The following is a 22,865-nucleotide window of genomic DNA, read 5'->3' as shown; positions in this document are numbered from 1 at the left end:
CCTTCTTTTTTTAGAAAATTAGAATTTAGTCCAATAGTTTGATAAAACCATATAAATAATCCTTATGATTTGATAAAATTCTCATAAATACTCTCTATTGTAGGGACTATTTATGAATGTTTTATCAAACTATATGACGAAATTTTAATTATAAATTTTATCTTTATCTAAATTATAGGGACTAGATCTACAATTTAACCAGTATTTTAAAAAAAAAAAATAAACAAAAAAAAAAAGACACGATAGTAAAAAAAAAAAAAGAAATAGATCATTTAACACTATTTTTTAAAAGCAAACACACACCACATCCAATTACTCTAAAAAACTACTTTCCCGATCAAAGAATCATCATTGAAAGGATGTTAAAATTGTTATAGTATGAACATATTTGTATACTCCGTAAAAATGTGATAAAAAAAACTAAATCAACAATATTATCGACAAAAAGAATATTCTCAATGAGGATCCAAATTTCAGCTAACGAAAGACATTTCTTTATTAAGAAAACTATCAAACTCTACATCAGGTGACTTATTTGTCTTTGACTACTTCGATTCAACAAACATTCAACCCTATCGACTTCCAGAAAACCAATTATTCCACCCACAAATTTTTGAACTAAAGAAAAAGGGAATCAATATTTTAAAACTCAACTAGGGTCAGTTAAATACATGAAGATGTAACTATTTTAAACTCGAGTAACTCATAAAAAGATATAAATAAATTATTTAATGTTGATTTTTTGAAATAAATATATAAATAAGAAAAGAGAGATATTTATTATTTATTTAATAATAAAAAAATCCAAAAAGGCTTTGATTGGATTAGGACTCAAATCCGACCAAAGTTTACCGCTTCAACGTTTTTGATTTTTAGACAGACCTGGCGACTCGGCCCTGCTTTTTTCCTGTTCTGTCCCTGTCTTTTCTCCGTAATTCCAACCAAATTTAGGGCTATTTCCGTCATTTGAATCCTCCATTACCCGTTTTATTTTTGTTCTCCTTAATTAACTCATTAATTAATAATTACCCCTTTTTATTTATTTTCCTATTGTTATTATTATTAACAAAATTAAAAGAAAAAAAGGAAGAAAAAAAAAAGAGACAAGATCCCTGAAGGTGTGGGAAGGAAGCAAATTAACATATTTGGAATTTTATAATTTAGAAATTTAGAAAAACATACACACAAACTCGAAAAGCTTTTATTTTTTCTGTTTCCATTTTTTATTTTTTTTATTTTTTGTTCTTCTTCTTCTTCAGCAGAGGAAGACTTAAAATCTCTTCTTCAAGAAATTTTCTTGATGTATTTGAAGAGGTTTTAAGTTTAGAAGCCTTTTCATCTTCTCCTGATTCATTATTCTTTCTTCTTCTTCCCCATTTTTTAGGGGTTTGTTTGGATTTTCGTCCTCCCCCATTGAAACCCAGCTCAACTTCGCCAAGAACTTGGTCAATTTCTTCATTTGCTCAATTGGGTTGCTCTCTCTTCAACGCATTTGAGGTGGATCCATAAGCACCCCTCAAGATTTTGATCAGATCAGAGTCTTTAATACAATGGTATTTGTTTCTCTTTGCTTCTGACTTTTTTTTTTTTTTTTTTTTTTTCATTTCGCACTTGGATTCATTTTTCTTCATGGGTTCTAATAATTTCATGGGGTTTTTTCTTCCTTCTGATTGTTGGTTGTCATAATTTTATGGGTTCCTTTTCTTTACTACTTCGGTGACTGATCTGTGCTTGAGTTGAAGAATAAACTTAACATTTCAGCATACATTTTCTTCCTATTGCATTTTTTTCATTGGGTTCAGATTTAGTCTCTCTTACATCTCTGTTTTAGTGATCATCTGGAGCTTATTTACTTCTAGTTCATGATTATACCAGAGGTTTTTAGGATTGAAATTTTCTGCCCATCAGTTTTTTTTTTATTTTTTTTTATCGAAGAGTATAATGTAGAATTGGAACTTTACTTTCTTAATTCAATGCAATAGTCGTTCGTTTAAGTTTTGTTAATCAATGGTCTTCGTTTATTCCTATCTTAGTCTCTTTAAAGTGTTCTCTTATCTCGACAAAGAGTCAACTAGAGTTCCACTTGTTTGACTACATGAGCGTCAGTGATTATTCAACTGAGAGTTCAGTTCTAATTTTTTGGTAAGACTTCATTGCTACATGAAGTCAATTTTCTCCACTTTTCGAAGAACGGACCCTCGAAACGAACTATTACTGTATTTTGATGAAATGAATGTGGTAAGAATGATTTCAGTGTGATACATTGTTCTAACTCTATGTTTTATTACTTGCAATGCTTTCCCACTTCATGGTATACATTTTTTGCACCATAAAATTTTGACTTATTGTAGTGCTGAACTACTTAGATGGAGTGGGAGACATGTACAATAGACTACATTCATTCAGTTGATTTTGTCACTGAGTAGTTCATGTGCATCTGTCACTTTTTCCAACCCTGGCTTTGTTAACAGACACATGCTTCAAACATGGACCATTTACCCATCTCATGTAGAGTATAGTCAATAATGGCATAATTGATAATGTACACTTCACTTGTGTGTGTACTTGTTAACTTTGGGATACTGGCAGGCTTCTACTACTGGTCTTGTAGTTGGATCTCTTGTTTGGTTGGAGGACTCTGAAGAAGCTTGGATAGAGGGCGAAATTGTAGAAATTCGTGGTGAAGAAATAAAGGTCCTATGCACCTCAGGGAAAAAGGTGAGATTATTATTGTTATTATTATTATTATTTTGTTTTCTAGATATATACACAAAGCTTCCTGTGTTTTCTTGGCAATTTCCTTCTCATCCCCTTAACCACCACACACTCGTAATGGTTATTGTTACTATAATCCTAGTTCGTTCCTTGAATATTTATGCTTATTTTATCTGGCCCCTAAGTTTTCACACACACACACACACGCCCACATTTTAAAATTTTAGATACAAAGCTAAGTTTTCAAGGTTTTGCCCCCTAATTTTGCATAGACAACCATTTTAGTCCTTGCCAATAATTTTCCGTAAATTGTTCGACAAAAACCTAACAAAGACATGTATTTTATTCAATAGAGTGACGAATATGCATCATTGTGGACAGTGGACATGCGTATGAAGCAACATGCAGAGGATTAGGTGTTAGATTTCAAATGGTTCAAGATTTTTTCTTTTTGAAATGACTAGGACTAAGATAGATAACTTACTTCCACATTTTTTGTTCCTTCTCTCCTTTATTTTATTTTTGGAAAGTTAATTAGGGGCTAAAACATAATATTTGAAAGTTTATGGACTAAAATAGAATTAGTATGAAGTTGAGGACAAAGATAGGATTTAAGCCCCAAATCAAATTACTTTATCATGGTTGTATCTCTTTCCATTTGCTTTTATTGAAATCTTAGTAACTGAGATGCTGAGTTTAAGAACAAATTTTTGTTACTGTTTCTTTTCTGTCTTCTCCTCTCTTCCTCATTCATAGGTTGCAGTTAAAGCAGCTAATGTCTATCCCAAAGATTCGGAAGTTCCACCCTGTGGGGTGGATGACATGACCAAGTTGGCTTACTTGCACGAACCAGGGGTGCTACACAATTTAAAATTGAGATATGATATCAATGAAATATATGTAAGTATATGAAGAAATAATTCACTCTTGAATACTGGTTTCCCACATTAGAGAATGTTGTGTTGAAGAATTTATATTGCTGTGGGTAGTAGTAGGTCAATTTGCATTCCATTATGTTAGGGAGCTACTTTTATCTTGTTTCAACGTGCAAATTTTCAGATATATGAGGTTAATATACTAAAAGATCGTGCTTCCAGACTTATACAGGGAACATATTGATTGCTGTGAACCCTTTTACAAAGTTACCCCATCTCTATGATAGCTATATGATGGCACAATATAAAGGGGCCGCATTTGGTGAGCTGAGTCCACATCCATTTGCAGTTGCAGATGCTGCCTACAGGCATTTTTCTGACAATACTTATTTAAATTTTTCGTTGAGACTAACACTCATTTGATTACTGAAAATGCCTTTCCTTTGGATGCAGACTTATGGTCAATGAGAAAAAAAGTCAATCCATATTGGTCAGTGGTGAAAGCGGGGCTGGAAAGACAGAAAGTACGAAATTGCTTATGCGTTATCTTGCATATATGGGAGGGAGAGCTGCTGCCGAAGGGAGGTCTGTGGAGCAGCAAGTTCTGGAAGTAAGGGCATTTGAATATCAGCCTTCATTATTGTGTGATGCAAATGTTGGCTATCTGATATTTGAGTTTTCAAAATATAATTCCATAATACATTTGTTATCTTCTTTTCTCATGCAGTCAAATCCTGTTTTAGAAGCATTTGGGAATGCAAAAACTGTTCGGAACAACAATTCAAGGTAGGAAGATCTCTCTTTGGAACATTTATTACCTAATTTAGCTAGTATTGCTTGAAATCACATTTTTGACTTCCATCTGTATTTTGTTTTTGATGAATCTTGTAGTCGTTTTGGTAAGTTTGTGGAGATCCAATTTGACCAAGCGGGAAGAATATCAGGAGCTGCTATCAGGACTTACTTGCTGGAAAGATCTCGTGTTTGTCAGGTGTCTGATCCAGAGAGAAACTATCATTGCTTCTACATGCTTTGTGCTGCACCACCGGAGGTAATGGGAGCCTCTGATCACTTACTTGAGCTCAGTCACAACCACTTGAACCTACAATATTTAGAAGAAGAAATTTGTAGGCTGTCAACATCGTAGATATTTGTTTTAATTGGGGGCTATTTTATCTATTTATTTAATTTGATGGAGGGAGTATTTTATTTTTAGTTCTCCTGAAATAGAAGGTTTGCAATTCTTTTTCCCATTTAACTCCCAGAACAGACTTGAAAAAACTTTTTAATTATTATCAATGAAAAGTTCGTTTCTCCTTTTAAAAAGAAAATTTAGATATGTGGCAACTAGTTTTAACTTTAAACCTATGGTCTTTTGTAAGTTGGAGTAGTAGAGTTTACACACTGCATCTTAATTTTAACCCACGATCTTAAAGGCATCTGGATTCACAATTTGTCTCTTAGACTATAAAAGACCTTAATGTCAAGAAAAGCGTGTGCACACACAGATATGTAGTTTAGAATTAAGATACAGTCTTTCTTTGAACTTAATTTGAGTTATTTCTTCATATTAAAGATCCCCCGTGAAAATTTTTATTTGAACTTAGTTTGAGTTATTTCTTCATTGTCTCTTGCCTTTTCAATCTTAAAGGAGGTGAAGAAGTATAAATTGGGGGACCCAAGAGATTTCCATTATCTAAATCAATCAAACTGCTATGCTTTGGATGGAATTGATGATGCCAAAGAATATATTGCAACAAGAAAAGCAATGGAAGTTGTTGGGATAAGTTCGGATGAGCAGGTAATTCCTCACCCTCATACTTTGTTATGAAAAAGAAGATATTCTTAAATATAACCTATGCATTTTCTCCCTCTTGTTTTGTTACTCCTGCCAACCAGGATGGAATATTTCGTGTTGTGGCTGCAATTCTTCATCTTGGAAACATTGAATTTGCAAAAGGGAAGGAGGCTGATTCTTCTGTTCCCAAAGATGAAAAATCTTGGTTCCATCTTAGAACTGCTGCGGAGCTTTTCATGTAAGTGTGCAACTTCTTTGTTAAAAACAAAATTGGGAAGAATGACGGCATCATTAAAAGGTTGACAAAATCAACTGCTATCCAGGTGTGATGAAAAGGCCTTGGAAGATTCTCTCTGCAAGCGTGTGATCGTCACTCGTGATGAAACTATCACAAAGTGGCTGGATCCAAATTCTGCAGCCCTTAGCAGAGATGCATTGGCAAAAATTGTATACTCAAGGTTATTTGACTGGTGAGACATCTCTCTGAAGAAAATATATGACGTTTGGAATTTTGGTACATTCTCCATTTTTTGATACAATCTTCATTTTATATTGTTGATTAATATGTTCAACGATCCTTTCCTCAGGCTGGTGGACAAAATTAATAATTCAATTGGCCAGGATCCTAATTCAAAGTTCTTGATTGGAGTACTGGATATCTATGGATTTGAGAGTTTCAAGACAAACAGGTGCTCATCCGGTATGCCTTTTTCTTGGATAAGAAACAAAAACGTTTAAAAGAGAGAAGATAGAGGATTTCTCATAATAATAATAAAAAAAGATGACAAACGACTTGTCGGACTAGAAATCTAATCCTCACTTTACCGGCCTATTATTGAATAACATAACACATATAAAATGTAAGTAACCTTTTTTAAGATCAATCAATGTGAGATAGTAGATCATATCTAAAAGTAACTTTTACAAATATTAAAATAAAGTAATTCTTAGGTCAATTATTTTTGAATCACCTTTTTGGAGAACCAACGTTAAGGTGATTTTTTTCCAAAAATGATTTTTAATTAATATATATTTTTTTTTGATAAAAAAACAACTTTCATTGAGAAAAAAATGAAAGAATACACGGGCATACAAAAAACCAAGCCCAGAAAAAAGGAGGGACACCCTTTACAAGCAGAGGCTCCAACTATGTTGAATCATTCCTAAAGAATAATTACAAAAAGGTCTTTGAAATTGAAATCCAAAGAGAAACATGGTAACAAACAAGGAAACAAAGCTCACAAGGGTCCCTCCCCAAAACACTCGTCTATTTCTCTCATCCCACCACACCCATAACATCCCACACACTCCGACCAGTTCCCACACACTCCGACCAGCCAAAGAAACTATCCTTTCTCCCCAAACGGTGGATTGAGGAGGGACTCCGCGATCATAACATTAATATCTCTGTGGTGAACAATCATCATCCCAAACATTTGGAAGAAAGAATCCCAAACAACACTAACTAAGTCGCAACTCTAAAGAATGTGGTCTAGGCCTTCTTCCACCTTTTGACAAAGGATACAGTAGAAGGGCCCAAACAGCAGAGGCATATTAATATGATGGGAAGAGTTTTTAATGGTGAGGGTTTGAGAAGGATGGAGGTTCTCATTTGGTAATGTTTATTTTTATTTTTATTTTTATTTTATATATATATATATATATATATCCATGAGTGTCGGGACACCTTACGCGCACCTCGACTAATCTCACGGGACAACTCGCCTAACTCTACAACATTTGGGTGTCAAGAAAACTTGTAAGATATTAAATCCTAGGTAGGTGGCTATATGGATTGAACCCATGATTTCTTAGCCCTTTATCAAGGGGATGTTCCCTTATTTACCACTAGGTCAATCCGTGATAATTCATTTGGTAATATGATAGGTCGTCTCGAAGCCCATGAAGGCTAAAGGTTTAGGCATTAGTTGCTAGTTGAGCTAAACATTGACTTGGTAATGGATCTTCTATTTCTTTCTAGAGGGATTCTTGGCTTAGTTGTGGTATTCTTTCCACTGTTTTCACTCGACTTCATCCTGCTCTCCATCTTGATGTTACCATAGCTAATATGTGGAATGCAAGTTTGGATATTTGGCTTATTTGGTGGGTAGAATTGACTGCTTTTGAAGGATCTTAATACTGTTTTTTTGGATCATTATCCGAAGAAAACTAAAATTTTCCAATGGGAGCTAGACTTGGAGCCATCAATAATGGTGAATGGAGATTGCCTTTTATGCACCTTTCTCCTTCTTGGTGCTATATTTGTCAACAACATGCGGAGTCTTTGACTCATCTTTTTATGCTTTGTTCATTTGCATTTCGTTTCTGGCATCTCATTTCGGAGGCTTTTGTGGCTTTGTTTGTTGTATGGCAAGTATATTCTTTCATTTCTCCCTATGAAAGTTCGATTTCTTATAAAATAAGGCCTTCAAGGTTATTAAAGAGGCGTAATAAAAATACTAAAATAGTTCTAAACCTCTAGTCAACGGAGAAGGGAAGTCTGAAAATTTTACCATCAAGGCCATGAGAACAAACACATCTTGGTTTTCATTTAGAGTGATATAAGAATCTTTATCTGTCTATTTGAACTGCAGATACTTTTTCATGGGCATGAATATTATATATATGAGATTTAGATGTTTGGATATGCCAGATAATGAATGTCTGAGAGTTAGATGTCCGTGTTTGTTTTACTAATTTTGTAAATAGAAATAAAATTAATTTACATATAAAATATTAAAATAGTATTAATAATTGTTTACTACTTTTAATTAGTTTAAAATTTTATATTTAATATAATATGGGTATGTCTTGCAACTTTTGTTGATAAAAATTATAAAAATTAACTGTAAGAGAATGGACAGAGACTTCTCATTGAAAAAATTGAAAAGAGACTATTGTTCAAGGATACAAACTCCAAAAGGCAAGAAATCAACGAGTACGCAAAGGAAGGCAAACTAGCAATCAATATAAAACTAATACACAATTCAGAAAACTGAAGAAAAAAAAAACTCATCAATTAATCTGAGTTTAAATGCAGTATCATTTAATGTTTAATAATATAGTTTAATTAAATAAATAATGAATCAATCAATTCAATTAAAAAATTAATATATTTTTTACATTAATCATTAATTAAAAGTAATATTAATAATTAAAAAAACAATTTAATTACTAAATATAAATAAAAAGTGTAACAAAAATTGTTTTAAATGCCAAATTGTTGAAAATATTTTCAGATATAGCAAAATATCACAGTTGATCAATAGTAAACATTGATAGACACCTATCAGTGTCTGTCATGTAGTGATGAATGATAGTAATTTATCAGTGTCTTATCACTGGTAGACAGTGACATTTTGCTATAATGTAAATATTTTGATTCATTTTTCTATATTTGAAAACAACCCAAAGTATAAATTAATTAGAATAATAAAAATAAATATTAATAATAAAATTTTATGTTAAATAGTTAAGATATTATAAAATATTAGTTATTAGTTGTAAATGTATTAGTTAAATTTCATAAGTCTAAATAATATATTTATATCTACTAATTAATTAAAAATAATTAGTAATGTAATAACTAGTCAATACTAACTTATGAATTAATTAGGTTTTATTACAATTCATTTCCCAGGTATAGGAATTTCACCTATACGGAGAATATTAATAAAACCAGGTTGGAATGGGTTTTAAGTTGCTTGAATAATATATTCTAGTTTTAAAAAGTTAAATCGTGTAAAACAAACCAGGATGTTAAACGTCTGAAAATCTATGAAACAAACATGTTCAAGTAGAAATCCTATTGCTTAAAATGCCTCTAGTATGTGATGCCAAACAGAGTTGTTGGTCTGATTATCTTCCCCGAAGCATTGCCCATTAGTTTCTAATCTGATTCTTAACGTTCTTTAAATATTACAGCTTTGAGCAATTTTGTATCAACTTGACTAATGAAAAGCTTCAGCAGCATTTCAATCAGGTAAAAATGAAGTATTTCATGCTTTTCAGGTTAAATTGTTGCCTTCTTCTTCTTCTTTTTGTTATTAATTATTATTATTATTTTAAAATTTGCTGCATATACTCATAAGCCTTATATCTTTAACGAACAGCATGTTTTCAAGATGGAGCAAGAAGAGTATACAAGAGAGGAAATTGATTGGAGCTATATTGATTTTGTTGATAATCAAGACGTCCTCGATCTCATTGAAAAGGTTTGTTGTGTGTGGTTCAGTAGAATGTTTTCTCCAGCTTTTCCTAAATTTTGTATCATTTGGCTTGTTTAATACTCATTTGTATCTTGCACCCATCCATCTGGAGTAAGCCTTTAGATGGTTACCAAGTGACTGCTTGGATGGGATGTTTTAAATGAAAAGAGCCGAGAGAATATGTAGAAGTGTATTGATCAAAACTGGAGTATTATATAAAAGAGGTAAAGAAGGATATAGTAAGTCTCTCAAAGCTGACATTAGTTTGCATTAAGTTGCTTTGTGGAGTTTTGGGTGGGACCTGATATCCTATGGCTATTAAGAAAGGATCTTCACAATGCACAAAAGTCCTTTCAAGATCCTAGAGGTTTAAGTTGGGGTTTTATAGGATAGCTGTAATAAAATACCGAATTTATTGAAAAAAAGCTATCAATATGAGGAATGATGTTTTGAGTTAGGTGGGGCACCTTGTATCCCAAGGAAAACTTGAACTTTTTATGCAGCTACTTTGGTTTTCCGCTGTAATATTTACATTGTTGGCAATATAGATGCTGGTAATTGAAGCATTGCATATAAATGTATAGAATTTTCCCTTTGGTTGTCAGGACTCTTGTTATTTTTCTTCTTGCATTCATCTTAATTCTCAACGAAAGTACCATTTCTTGCTTCTTATTTAAAAAAAGTTGTCTCTTGATAATTGGCATTGAAGAACAATCCCATCTACCAAGATTTCCCCAAGTTAGAAACTGTTTATTGGCATCACCATCACATTCATGGACCAGTGCAACAATATAGGAAAAACATTTGTGTAGTTTCTGCATGATTAATAAGGTTAACCTGGTAACTTGGATAGTAGAGATTAGTTGTCCTTGTACATTGTCTATTGATGTCTATTAAACTTTTATTTTCTCTTTTTTCTTGCCATCTTCTTCACTTATACACACAAATTTTCAGTCTCCAGGTAGGTTATTTTATGCAAGAAATGGATGTGATTAAAAGTGATTTCTGATGTCATTAGGTCTTTTCAAGTAACGTATGCTGTCTTTTTATTGTCCTTCTCTGAAAAATAGTTTGGTACCTTTATTCTATTATTTTTTGAATGCCGTCACATTCATTCTTGCTAAATGAAGTTTGGTTTTCTCAATAATAACTTAGTAAATTGTTTATGAAGTAATCTCTCCTACCACCCCATAACACTTGCAGAGTTATCTTTATAACCCTTTCTTCTTAATCATTTGCAATTTCAGAAACCTGGTGGTATTATTGCCCTTCTGGATGAAGCATGGTAAGCGTAGTGATATTTCTGTAATCATTTTCCTTGTTTTTTTGTCTATGTCTATGTTGTGCGGTACACGAAGTGAGAATTTATCATTGTGATCTACTGTGTTTTTGTAAAAGATAGCTTGTGCTTGTCATTTGCAGTATGTTCCCCAGATCAACTCATGAAACATTTGCTCAAAAGTTGTATCAAACATTCAAAAATCATAGACGCTTCAGTAAACCAAAATTAGCCCGGAGTGACTTCACAATTGCTCATTATGCTGGGGATGTGAGTATTTCATCTCTTTCTCTCCCAAAATTCACTTACAATATCCTATAATCTGGTCCTTATCCATGGAAAGAAGAAATGTGATAATCTTGGAAGTTGATACACTTGCATTTAATCTGTCGAATAATTTTTCAGGTCACCTATCAGACCGATTTATTTCTGGACAAAAATAAAGATTATGTTGTTGCTGAACACCAAGCACTCTTGAGTGCTTCCAAATGCTCCTTCGTGTCATGTTTGTTTCCTCCATTAGCTGAAGAATCGTCCAAATCTTCAAAGTTCTCATCAATAGGTTCTCGTTTCAAGGTCTGATACAGCTCTCTATTAGGAATTGGGATCCTTGATATTGGTTTAGTCTTTTTGTTTAAGGAGCTCATTTTTCCTTCTTGCAGCTACAATTGGTATCACTGCTGGAAACTCTAAGTGCTACTGAGCCCCATTACATTCGATGTGTAAAGCCCAATAATCTTCTAAAGCCTGCTATCTTTGAGAATAAGAATATATTACAACAACTACGATGCGGGGTAAGAATATGATCCTTACGTTATGATTTCTTTAGAATAAATAAATGTTAGGGTATTATATTGAAAGATCTGAAACCCGTTGGTAGGTGGGGATATCTCATCTCTCCATATTTTTGAAATCTTTCTTTTGTTATAGAAAGTTATGCTTCCATTTTAAAGGAAAAAAACAAACCCCCCGGGGGCAAAACTGCTGGTAGAGCATATGGTTCAAAAATACCAGTTTCAAGTGTACCCCTGAAGTAAACTTTTAAGTCTTGAAGTTATCTTTGGTTGTGATGACCACTGCTGGACACACTCACTGTAATAGGAGAGAAATTGGCACTTCTTTTTTTTAGCACGCATGGATCTGCTAACTTGAAGCTACTACATTGGAAGTCTTAGTCACATCTTCTGTCAAATAAAAATATTTTTATCAAAATGTTATTGATCACCTTCTTTACATCAGGGAGTCATGGAGGCAATTAGGATAAGTTGTGCTGGTTTTCCAACAAGGAAAACTTTTGACGAATTTGTTGACCGATTTGGACTCCTAGCGCCAGAAGTTTTGGATGGGAGGTATAATTGTTTCTTAGCTTTCTTCAGACTGCAGAGTATGTCCAATGGTCGGTGGTTCTGACTCTCTACAACTTTTATTTTGTTAGTTCTGATGAAGTGGCTGCTTGCAAGAGGCTTCTAGAGAAAGTTGGACTTAAGGGATACCAGGTAATTGTTTGATGAGAGATCAATATTAGGTCTTGATGTGTCCTTGTATTGAAACTGACAGACTGTGTTTGTCTATGAAAGAGATACATTATTGTGCTCAAACTTTTGCTTTCAATGGTATTTCCATATTTATTGTTCTTTTGATATTGACTCAATTCTTTAGTTTTAACCATGGAATTATTTACATTTTCTTTATTGGAATTTCCCCTAGCAGGTATAAACTTTGGTTTCCTTCGTTTTTTAAACTGTCCAGCAGATTGATTTTTATATAAGTTTGATGTGTGTTTAACTACTTATACACAAGGTATGAACTCTAGTGTGTTATGTTACAAATGTATCATATTCTGGCAGATTGGTAAGACAAAGGTGTTTCTTAGAGCCGGTCAGATGGCTGAACTTGATGCGCTTAGAACTGAGATCTTAGGGCGATCAGCAAGTATTATTCAGCGGAAGGTTCGTTCTTATCTGGCACGTAGAAGTTTTGTATTGCTTCGGAGATCAGCTATACAACTGCAGTCTGCTTGTAGAGGTAATAAGTTGTCATCAACAAACTTTTGTACTGGTGGACCTATTTTCATAAGAAGTCCTTTGTAATTAGCTAAGAATTACTGAGTTTTGATCCATGTTGGTTTTAGGACAACTTGCTCGAGAAGTATTTGAGGGCCTGAGGAGAGAAGCGTCTTCTTTAATGATTCAAAGGAATTTGCGCATGCATCTCTGCAGGAAAGCTTACAAAGAAAAGTACTCTTCAGCTGTTTCTATTCAAACTGGAATGCGTGGAATGGCTGCTCGCAATGAGCTACGCTTCAGAAGGCGGTCTAAAGCAGCAATTATTATCCAGGTTACATTTATAGTTCATGTTTTGCAGAAAATCCTATTATATTAACTTCCGTAGGAGAAAAGTAAGACATTAGTTCTGAATTTGTTGGATTGCACTCATAGCTTTGAATATCGAGACAAAACCTGTCATTTTCTATACCCTTTTTGAGTTCCTTTAAGTAGATCATGATGGAGCAGAATTCTATACTCATCTCTCCTTTTGTGGTTGAGAAGATTTCTTTTCCTGTCCTGTAGAGCTACTGTCGCAGATTTTTGGCCCAGCTGCACTATAAGAAGTTGAAGAAAGCAGCAATCACCACTCAATCTGCATGGAGAGGAAAAGTTGCTCGTAAGGAACTACGGAAGCTGAAGATGGTGAGACCCCCTTGTTTTTTCTTTCTAGTCTCATTGTTTCTGCTGACCAATATTCCATATCATTTCCAAAAGGAAAAGGCACTGCTGAGCATTTAGTGATGATCTTGTCTTATAATTGTTTTGGGTTAAGCAAGAATGTTTTATCTCCAATTCGACTCCTTGTCTTTTTACTTCTAGCTAATTGAATCTTTGCGATCTCATTGGCTTTTCTTTCCAAGTTAAAGATAATGGTGAACCAATTGGCCATGAAAAGAGCTCTATGTGCTGAGAGCCTCATTGGTTCTTTTGTGGGAGAGGATCCTCTATCATCCGTTTCTCTGTACTTTCTAAAGAAATAATTGGACTACCTTTTCTATCTAAAAAGACAACATGATTCATTGTTTTGCGAGTACAGAACTATGCCAATGCAACTAGCTTTTGTGTTATTGGAGAGTTTGGTTTCATTAACGCTCACTGTCACGAATTTGTAACTTCCTAATTAGTTACTGCAATTAAGAATTCATTTATAGTTCAAAAACTGTTTTCTCAATATGAACTATTTTTTTCCCCCTGAAGTTTTCAATTATATGAAGTTTGAGTTTTGTTGCATTCAATTTCCCTTTAATGTAGGCTGCAAGGGAAACTGGAGCTCTTCAAGCTGCAAAGAATAAATTGGAAAAGCAAGTCGAGGAATTAACATGGAGACTGCAGTTGGAGAAGCGCATGAGGGTAAGCTTGATTAAACAGCCATAGGATACATGTTTTATTTACATCGAGCAGGTATTCTTGTTGCTCACAATTTTAATTTTAGAAGATTCCTTTTCGCTTTGCTTCGAGTGGACCATCTGCATAAGTTGAGATCAAGAAGCTCAACAAGTATGAAAATACTTAAAGCCTACCAAAAAAGCATCTAAGTCGAGCATTAATGCCAGTTATCAAATGGACTTTATATTGTAGGATAGTGTAGCCCAAAATAGTTATCACCTTGCCTATGAATTCGGGTGTTTTTTTTTCCTCTCTAAATGATACTGCCTATTATTTTGGCTGCATTCTTCTTAGCAAGTCTTTTTTTTTTTTTTTTTTTTTTTTTTTTTTTTTTTTTAAAATTAAAAAAAAACACAAATTTTTAAATCAAGGTAATCATATCTTCCTACCTCTAACAGGAAGTATGAAGCTTTAAATGCGGTGTTTATGTGCATTTGGATAAGAAATTCAAATGTTTGGGCACTATCAAGCATAATATATAGTTTAATTAGTTGTTCTGTAATTTTGTTGGCGTATGTTGGTTTACTTGAATTAGTCAGCTTAGATCTTTAATAAAGTGTTGTTTCCTTGTATTTGAATATACTTTGATCACTAATAGAGATTTAGTTGAAGTGTTCTTGGAGATTTATCTCCTTTGATGCTAGGCTGCATCATTTTTTTACCCTATAAGTCTTTTATATGATCGTCCACTTGTCTAATGAGCCAAATATTTCCAGGCTGACTTGGAAGAAGCTAAAACACAAGAAAATGAGAAGTTGCAATCTGCTTTGCAAGATATGCAGTTTCAATTGAAAGAAACAAAAGCGATGTTTGAGAGGGAACGTGAAGCTGCAAAGAAGGCTGCAGATATTATTCCAATTGTGAAGGAGGTTCCAGTTCTTGACAATGCAACGATTGAGAAAATTTCCAGTGAAAATGAAAAGCTCAAGGTAAGATGCTTTAATATGTCCAATTCATGTTATACATGCAGACTTCTATGGATTGTGCAAGATTTCTCAACATTTATTTCAATTATGAATGAGCTCGTTTAGCTGCTGATTGTTGCTTCCTCATGGTGATTTGTAGGCGTTGGTAAATTCACTGGAAAAGAAAATTGATGAAACAGAGAAAAAGTATGAAGAGGCGAACAGAGTTAGTGAAGAAAGGTTGAAGCAAGCATCAGAGGCAGAAACAAAAATTATTCAATTAAAGACTGCTATGCAGAGGTTGTTGCCATTTGGCGTTAGCTTCTTTAACTACATTCTTTATATCTTTTTTTTTGGATAAGAAACCAAGAAAATATTATAGCTAGATTGTTTGTCAATGCATAAACTTAAAGGTCAAGCAACCATGTGCCATTCTTTGTCTCTTCATTTAATTTCAGCTAATTTATATCAACATAACAGGCTTGAAGAAAAGTTCTCAAATATTGAATCTGAAAATCAGATTCTTCGGCAGCAGACCTTCCTGAAAACACCAGTAAAAAAAATGGCTGACCATCTTCCTATTGCAGCAGCAGAGGTAAGTCTTATTTAAATTTATATTGTGCTCATATCTTCCTCCACCTATCTTGTTATTTACATACGTCTTTATTTTCTCTTTGTGCTTGTGGAAAGCCATTTTTTAGTAAGAAACAGAAAGTCTTGGGGAACTTTTAAGAAATATTCTTTGGTAGAAATTTCAGCTTGTTAAATTGGGCCTTTTCCGGTTTGGTGCTGTTTGTTAGGCCTCTTGCTAGTGGTTGAGTTTCTTGTCCATATTCGCAATCTTCCTCCACCTTTCTGCACCCTTCTTCCCTGTTCTTGAACAGTAATATCGTATTTCATTTTTTGCAGAAACTGGAGAACGGTAACCATTCAGTTGAAGATAACAGAATCGATGTAATCACCTTTCTGCTCCTTATTCTCCTCTCTCTATGTTATTACTGGATGATGTTATTTTTGCTATGTGACCTTCATAAATATGTCTAATTATAGGAGCAGTTTGTAACACCCGTGAAAGCACTGAAGAGAATTAGCTCAGAATCTGAAATTAAGTTGAGTAGATCGCATTTTGAACATCAACAAGTATGTGCTTCTAAATCACTGATTGCCACACTTTTCCCCTACCGCTCTATTGTAATATATTCTAAAACTATTAATTCTTTCAATTTTTATTCCTGACACAGGAGAATGTTGATGCTCTCGTCAGTTGTGTCATGAATAACATCGGGTACAGTAATGGGAAGCCTGTAGCTGCATTTACCATTTATAAATGCCTTCTTCACTGGAAATCTTTTGAAGCTGAAAAAACAAGTGTATTTGATCGCCTAATTCAGATGATTGGATCTGCAATAGAGGTATCTGGATTAGCTTCTTCCCTGTTTGTTCTAAATATGCTGTTTACTATCCTGTAAAAACTAGGGCTCGATTTCTTGATTTTATTTTAGACTTGGAAACTAATTCAACATGGATGAGGAATTTGAATCCAGTGAAAGAAAGTTAACTTAGGGTCTTTTTGGTAGAGAATCTGAAAACAAAAATTTAAAAACAAGGATGAAATGAAAACAGAGTTGTATTTCATGTTTTCAGAAATGTGTTTGGTAGCAGAATTCAGACATTAGATTCTAATTTAAACCACTATGGTTTACAAAAATTTAAACAAGGATGAAATGAAAACAGAGTTGTATTATTATTAATTTATTTTTGAACATGTTTTATGTTAAGAAAAGTGTAATTATTGTTTTGTAATATTATATAATTTATAGGAAAAATTGAAAATTTGGTCCCTATGGTTTACATTAAGTTAAAATTTAGGTCTTATGGTTCATAATTAGAATTTACCCCCAATGGTTTGATAAAAGCTTTATAATTAATAGTCTCTATGGTAGGAACTATTTAAGGGGGTTTAACAAAATATAGGGACTATATATGAAGTTATATAAAACCACAAGAACTTAATTCTCAATTTTAAAATCATATGGACTAACTTTTAACTTTATCTAAACCATAAAAACCAAACTTGGAATTTAACTTAATTTAATTTATAATATATTACATAATACACATTTCAATTTAAAAAAAAAAATTGAATTGAGTTTATAACATGACATAATGTATTTCTAAATGTTTTTATCTTTATTTAATATGATTATGCATTTTCAATTTTAAAACTTAAATTTTGGATACAAAGTACATAAAATTGTTGTTTTCAGAATTTGTATTGTTTGGATCACAGAATCTGAAAACAGTTTTCAGAAATAGGATTCGGGTTATCTGCCAAACATATATTTGCTGAATTCAGTGAATTTGAAAACATAGAACAAAATCCGGATTGCGAACCAACCAGGCCCTTGAAAATCCTAGATGAGAACTATTTGTAAGAAAATTTTCCATGAGATTTTTTGAACAATATAAGGTTAGTTTCATTCATCAACGAAATGTTTCTATTATTAAAAAAAAAAAAAAAAACAATATAAGGTTAGTTTAAGTTCGTTCCTTTGGCTCTCTTCCCTTTTTCAGGCTCGCATTGACATTGATGTTTAACATTTTAAAAAGTACTCACTATCTTAATGTTAAACCTTTGACAATTACAAAGCCTCTCTCTTGTGCTTAAGCCCTTTTAGACCTACAAATTCCTTACCAATGCATAAAATCCACTTTGCAATAGCACTTGTGAATTTTCTCCGATCAGTGTTTTTCAAATGGCACAAGGTCTATAACTTCCTTATCAGCGTCCATTTCTAGTCTTATGTCTTTCCTTGTTCTGTAGACATTTCTACGTAATAAATATGTACTCGATAGGAGTCCTTGGAGGAGGTTTGGGCTTGGCTAGGGTTAGTGCTTCCCTTTCAGGCTGTCTCTAAGAATTTTCATGAATACCTTCTTATCTCTCATTGTTTTAGACTGGATCCCTTTTTTGTATTTGTTGCTTAAAAGCTTTTTGTTTGCTCTTTTCGACTTCTTTTGTTTTGGGCTTTTCATTATTCATTTTTTGTATCGTTATTGCATATTCTCTCATTTCTTCTCAAAAGATGTTAGCTTCTTTGTGCCACCATGTGCTTAGAAGTCAAGGCATCTTTATTTCCTCCAAGAGTTTGTAGGTTCAAATCCTCCCACGATGTAATATTCTCAAAAAGCTATCTCCGTGAAAGAAAATGAGAACTTACCTTTTTGCCTCATTTGCTCACATCATCACTTTTATTTTATCTCTCTTCCTTAATCAGTAACAATTGGCAAAAAGTTTGATTTAAAAAATAATAAAGTTAGATAGTTTATTGGAAGAAAATTCGATTGAGTCTGTGACCCATTTATTTACGTTGTTTATGATTTCTTAGCTTGGGAATATTAAATAACTCATTCTGCTTTCTGCCGAGTTCCAGAATCAAGACAACAATGATCATCTGGCCTATTGGTTGTCAAACACATCCGCACTACTATTTTTGCTTCAACGAAGCTTGAAAGCTCCTGGTGCTCCTCGGAAACCTCCACCTTCAACATCCTTATTTGGAAGGATGACTATGGTATTTCAGATTCACTGTTACTGTTCTTTCTGAGCCTTCATTTAGGAGATAAATGCTTCCATTTTCTGTTATTTAATACTTCAGGGTTTGTGGTTGTTTAGGGTTTTCGTTCGTCTCCTTCTTCCAACAATCTTGGATCTTCACTTAAGGTCGTACGTCAAGTGGATGCTAAATATCCAGCTTTGCTATTCAAGCAGCAGCTGACAGCATATGTCGAAAAAATATTTGGAATTATCCGGGATAACTTGAAGAAGGAGTTGACATCATTGCTTTCCTTGTGTATCCAAGTAAGTTGGATCCTCCTAGCAGCCTTTTGTTCTTTTTCTCTCATGGGAATTCTCAACCATAAAGTTATGGAGTGTGTTGTAGGTGAAGCTTTTTTTTTCCTTTTCTTTTTGTTTACACTGACTCGTTTATGTAATCAACTGGGGTCCTTGTTAGGCACCAAGAACATCGAAAGGAGTATTGCGATCCGGAAGATCATTTGGGAAAGATACTCAAACAAATTACTGGCAGAGCATCATAGAAAGCCTAAACTTGCTTCTCTGTACATTGAAAGAAAATTTTGTATGGCTACTTTTTGGAATCTTTCAACTTCATCATGTTGAATATTGTGGACATGTTTCTCAAGGATTTCATTATCATTGTGGTTTCAGGTTCCGCAAATTCTTATCCAGAATATCTTTGTTCAAAACTTTTCGTATATTAATGTTCAACTCTTCAATAGGTAAGCCACTGGTCCTGTATCCTTAATAGTTCATGCTAAGAAGGAAACTCTGTAGTATATCCTCTAGATTTATTTCATACATCAATGAAATGCTTTCTTGTCCAAAAAAACTGTGTTGAAAAGAGTGTTATTTACTTTTCAGCCTCCTCCTCCGTCGAGAATGTTGTACATTCAGCAATGGGGAATATGTAAAATCTGGGTTAGCTGAGTTGGAGCTCTGGTGCTGCCAGGCAAAAGAGGAGGTACTTAATTTCCATTCTTGATTAAGAAGTTAAATTTTGAGATTAGTTTTTCAATCAGGCTGTCCTGGTGTTGCTTGAGCTATTTTTGTTTTACTTTCTTAAATTTAACTCTTTTACAGTATGCTGGTGTTTCTTGGGATGAGCTTAAACACATAAGACAAGCTGTTGGCTTCTTGGTATGATATCTACTTGACTCTAAGTAACATAAAATTGTACAGTATCAAATTAAGTACTTGCTTCTTTTTCTGGTATATGCGACTGATCCCCAAGTCAAACCCACAAATCCATATTGATATATGTAGTAATAGTATATTGTTTCCTTACTTGTTAATGCTCTTGATTACAGGTTATACATCAGAAATACAGAATTTCCTATGATGAAATCACCAATGATCTTTGCCCTGTAACTCTCTCTCTCTCCCCTCTTTTCAATTATTTATCTAGAAAATCACCAATAATCACCAATGATGCTTTCAATTTTCAGTTCTTTAATGCTCTTTATAGAAATCTAATACAAAGTCTATGTTTATTTGGTTTAGATCCTGAGTGTCCAGCAACTTTATAGAATATGTACACTCTACTGGGACGACAACTATAACACTCGAAGCGTGTCGCCCGATGTGAGTGGTTTGTTTATGTCCATTCATCCTTGAACAATTTTCTACGAAGTAAATGTTGCTCATCATAACTCTTAATATGTGAGAATAGGTAATATCTAGTATGAGAGTGCTCATGACCGAGGACTCCAACAATGCAGTCAGCAGTTCCTTCCTATTGGATGACAATTCCAGGTGAGTCTGAAAAATCAACTTTTCCCCTTGGTTATAGGTTTTATATTAAAGTAATCTCACACATGATCTGTGGTTGAGCTCTATCAAACCGTAAGTACTATAAGGTTATTTTGGGAGAGAAAATGTTCCCAGTTTAAATAGGAGCAAATTCTCAATATGCAATAGAAAGGAGATGGGTTGATGATTGTTTGAGGCAAGGCTTAGATTGTTCTTTGTTTGAGAGAGAGATTAATAGAAAGATTAATGTGAGTCACATCTTTTATAGCTGGGTAGAGATCATCAGTTTGTAAGGCTATAACATATCAAAGCAACTTATAAAGGTCCACAAGTCATTATGTAAGCCTTGTTTGATAACTATTTGGTTTTTAGCTTTCGAAAATTAAGTTTATAAACACTACATTTACCTACGGGCTCCTTTGTTTTGATATTTATTGTTTAGAGTGTTTTCAAAATCAAAGCTAAGTTTTGAAAATCAAACAAAGTAGGCCCCGTTTGGTAAAATTTTGTTTTTCGTTTTTTGTTTTGAAAAGTAAGTCTATTTTCTCCAAAATTCCTTTCAATAATTTGCATCTTTCTCAAGTGCAAGAGTTAACTTTTAGTCAAATTCCAAATATAAAAACAAGTTTTGAAAAACTACTTTTTTAGTTTTCAAAATCTCACTTGGTTTTTGAAAATAATGGTAAAAATTAGATATCAAAGTAAGAAATTTATGGCTGGAATGAGTGCATATAGACTTAATTTTCAAAAACTAAAAAATAATAACCAAATGGTAATAAACGGAGCTGTAGTTTTTTTTAAAACTTGTTTTCATTTTTAGAATTGGGTTAAGAATTCAAATGTTTGTTTAGGAAAGATGGAAATTCATTATAAAAAATTGTGAGAAAACAAGCCCAATTTTAAAAAATCAAAACCCAAATTGTTGTTAAACAAGTCCTATTAGCTTTTAACATTACTTTAAGAACTTCTAATCTTACTTTTTCATAAGAAAGATAAATCACGTTAGAAAGTCTAGAATTTAATCACTTGAGCTCAACTCTCTCCGACGAGTCGTCTATCATGAACCTAGACAATACTAAATTGTCTAAATTTTCACTTGGTTGAATTTGAATGCATAATTTTGGTTTTGGGACTCTTGGTACTTGAACACGAATCACTTCCCTTGTGATAGTTTTTCAACCATTGAATTGCAAAAAGTGCCATGTTTTGCACTTGCTTACTAACATCAACCACTTTCAGCATCCCCTTCTCGGTTGAAGACCTATCGAACTCGCTGCAAGAGAAAGATTTCTCGGGTGTGAAGCCCGCCGATGAACTACTCGGGAACCCAGCCTTCCAATTTTTACACGAGTGAGGCTGAGAACGGGTCGAGTAGGTTGATACTTTTCAGTTCATTTCTGATCTGTTGGGTGGCTCCAGCAGCTCAAAAATGTTGTTTTTGTATCCTCCCACAAAGAAAGGTCCCTCTCCTTGAAATTTTATTTATTCATTCAATCTGGGTTTGATAGTGTACATTCTTCATCACTGGGACTGAGGAGTTGGGGGATAATTATAATTTTGGGTATAGTGTGTATTATTTTTATTGTTCTTTTGCCACCATTGGCTGCAATTTTATAGCAAGGTTAGAAGGTATGCATTATATTATATTGTATTTTTTTTTTCTTTTTGGTGGTTGAGACACTGTGCTCTCCACTCACACTTCATTGTATAAAGGAGAATATCAAGTTTGTATAAATTTGGTAAAAAATAATAGGAACATTTTTTTGGTGATGAAGCCACTTTTCTATTTAAATGCTCTTTTGGTTTTAATTGATAATGTATATATATTTTTAATTATTAATGAAACTCGAGAAAATGAAATCAGCACTTTTTCTTGATGTACCTTTTTTTTTTTAAAAAAAAAAAAAAAAATTAAATAATAATAATATAACATTCCTTTCAATTTAGGATATGTAAAGACTGTTCCAGAGCTAAATTGTTTCATTTTTCTTCTCTTTATGAGATGACAACTAAGTGTAAAATATAAGCGGTAGGTTTTAATTACACTCTTTTAACTTTATTGGACGTAACTTCTTTGATGCCAAAATGAACATATAGCAATTGTCCATTTTGAAATATTAGGGGTCAAAATGATATCAACTCCATCTATTTTGCCCCATTTTAACCATAATCTATAAATTGTTTTTTCAAAGAATTCGAAGTTGAAGTTATAGCATGAAAAGTTAAAAGAAAACTCTAAAAATTCTAAGTATTTTAGTAACAACTAAAATGACAACCTTACAAGCCATACACTAGAAAAAGTTCAAAGGAGAGTGAGAT

At 33.3% G+C, this 22,865-nt stretch overlaps 1 protein-coding gene across 3 annotated transcripts; it reads left to right on the top strand.

Annotated features, from left to right (window-relative positions):
* The first annotated feature begins 1,154 nt into the window (after positions 1-1,154).
* LOC120092987 (myosin-6-like) lies at positions 1,155-22,332 on the top strand. Of its 3 annotated transcripts, none has more exons than XM_039051271.1 (39): positions 1,155-1,553; positions 2,590-2,718; positions 3,472-3,615; positions 3,813-3,958; positions 4,044-4,200; positions 4,318-4,376; positions 4,482-4,641; positions 5,242-5,391; positions 5,490-5,626; positions 5,712-5,858; positions 5,976-6,077; positions 9,313-9,370; positions 9,501-9,602; positions 10,844-10,881; positions 11,019-11,145; positions 11,281-11,451; positions 11,538-11,669; positions 12,115-12,224; positions 12,311-12,371; positions 12,723-12,900; positions 13,007-13,212; positions 13,446-13,565; positions 14,175-14,273; positions 15,026-15,238; positions 15,375-15,514; positions 15,695-15,809; positions 16,124-16,168; positions 16,271-16,354; positions 16,456-16,626; positions 18,649-18,789; positions 18,891-19,076; positions 19,231-19,356; positions 19,446-19,516; positions 19,659-19,758; positions 19,878-19,934; positions 20,105-20,161; positions 20,298-20,378; positions 20,467-20,549; positions 21,786-22,332. In XM_039051271.1, exons 1-39 carry the CDS (start codon positions 1,551-1,553, stop codon positions 21,898-21,900), a joined length of 4,521 nt encoding a protein of 1,506 aa, XP_038907199.1. In that variant the 5' UTR covers positions 1,155-1,550; the 3' UTR covers positions 21,901-22,332. The 3 variants fall into 3 exon arrangements, with proteins under 3 accessions (XP_038907199.1, XP_038907198.1, XP_038907200.1); XM_039051270.1 differs by having other exon boundaries at positions 1,156-1,553; positions 16,265-16,354; XM_039051272.1 differs by lacking the exons at positions 1,155-1,553; positions 2,590-2,718; positions 3,472-3,615; positions 3,813-3,958 and having other exon boundaries at positions 4,059-4,200; positions 4,482-4,489; positions 4,582-4,641; positions 16,265-16,354.
* Positions 22,333-22,865: the final 533 nt, after the last annotated feature.

This window comes from Benincasa hispida, chromosome 12, assembly GCF_009727055.1.
Source record: "Benincasa hispida cultivar B227 chromosome 12, ASM972705v1, whole genome shotgun sequence".
Classification (NCBI taxonomy): Eukaryota; Viridiplantae; Streptophyta; class Magnoliopsida; order Cucurbitales; family Cucurbitaceae; genus Benincasa; species Benincasa hispida.
This window is presented reverse-complemented; position numbering and strand designations above follow the sequence as displayed.

Coding starts and splice junctions, on each gene's coding strand:
- LOC120092987 (XM_039051270.1), top strand. Junction 2,719..3,471: donor TATGCACCTCAGGGAAAAAG/GTGAGATTATTA, acceptor CCTCATTCATAG/GTTGCAGTTAAAGCAGCTAA. Junction 5,859..5,975: donor TACTCAAGGTTATTTGACTG/GTGAGACATCTC, acceptor TCCTTTCCTCAG/GCTGGTGGACAAAATTAATA.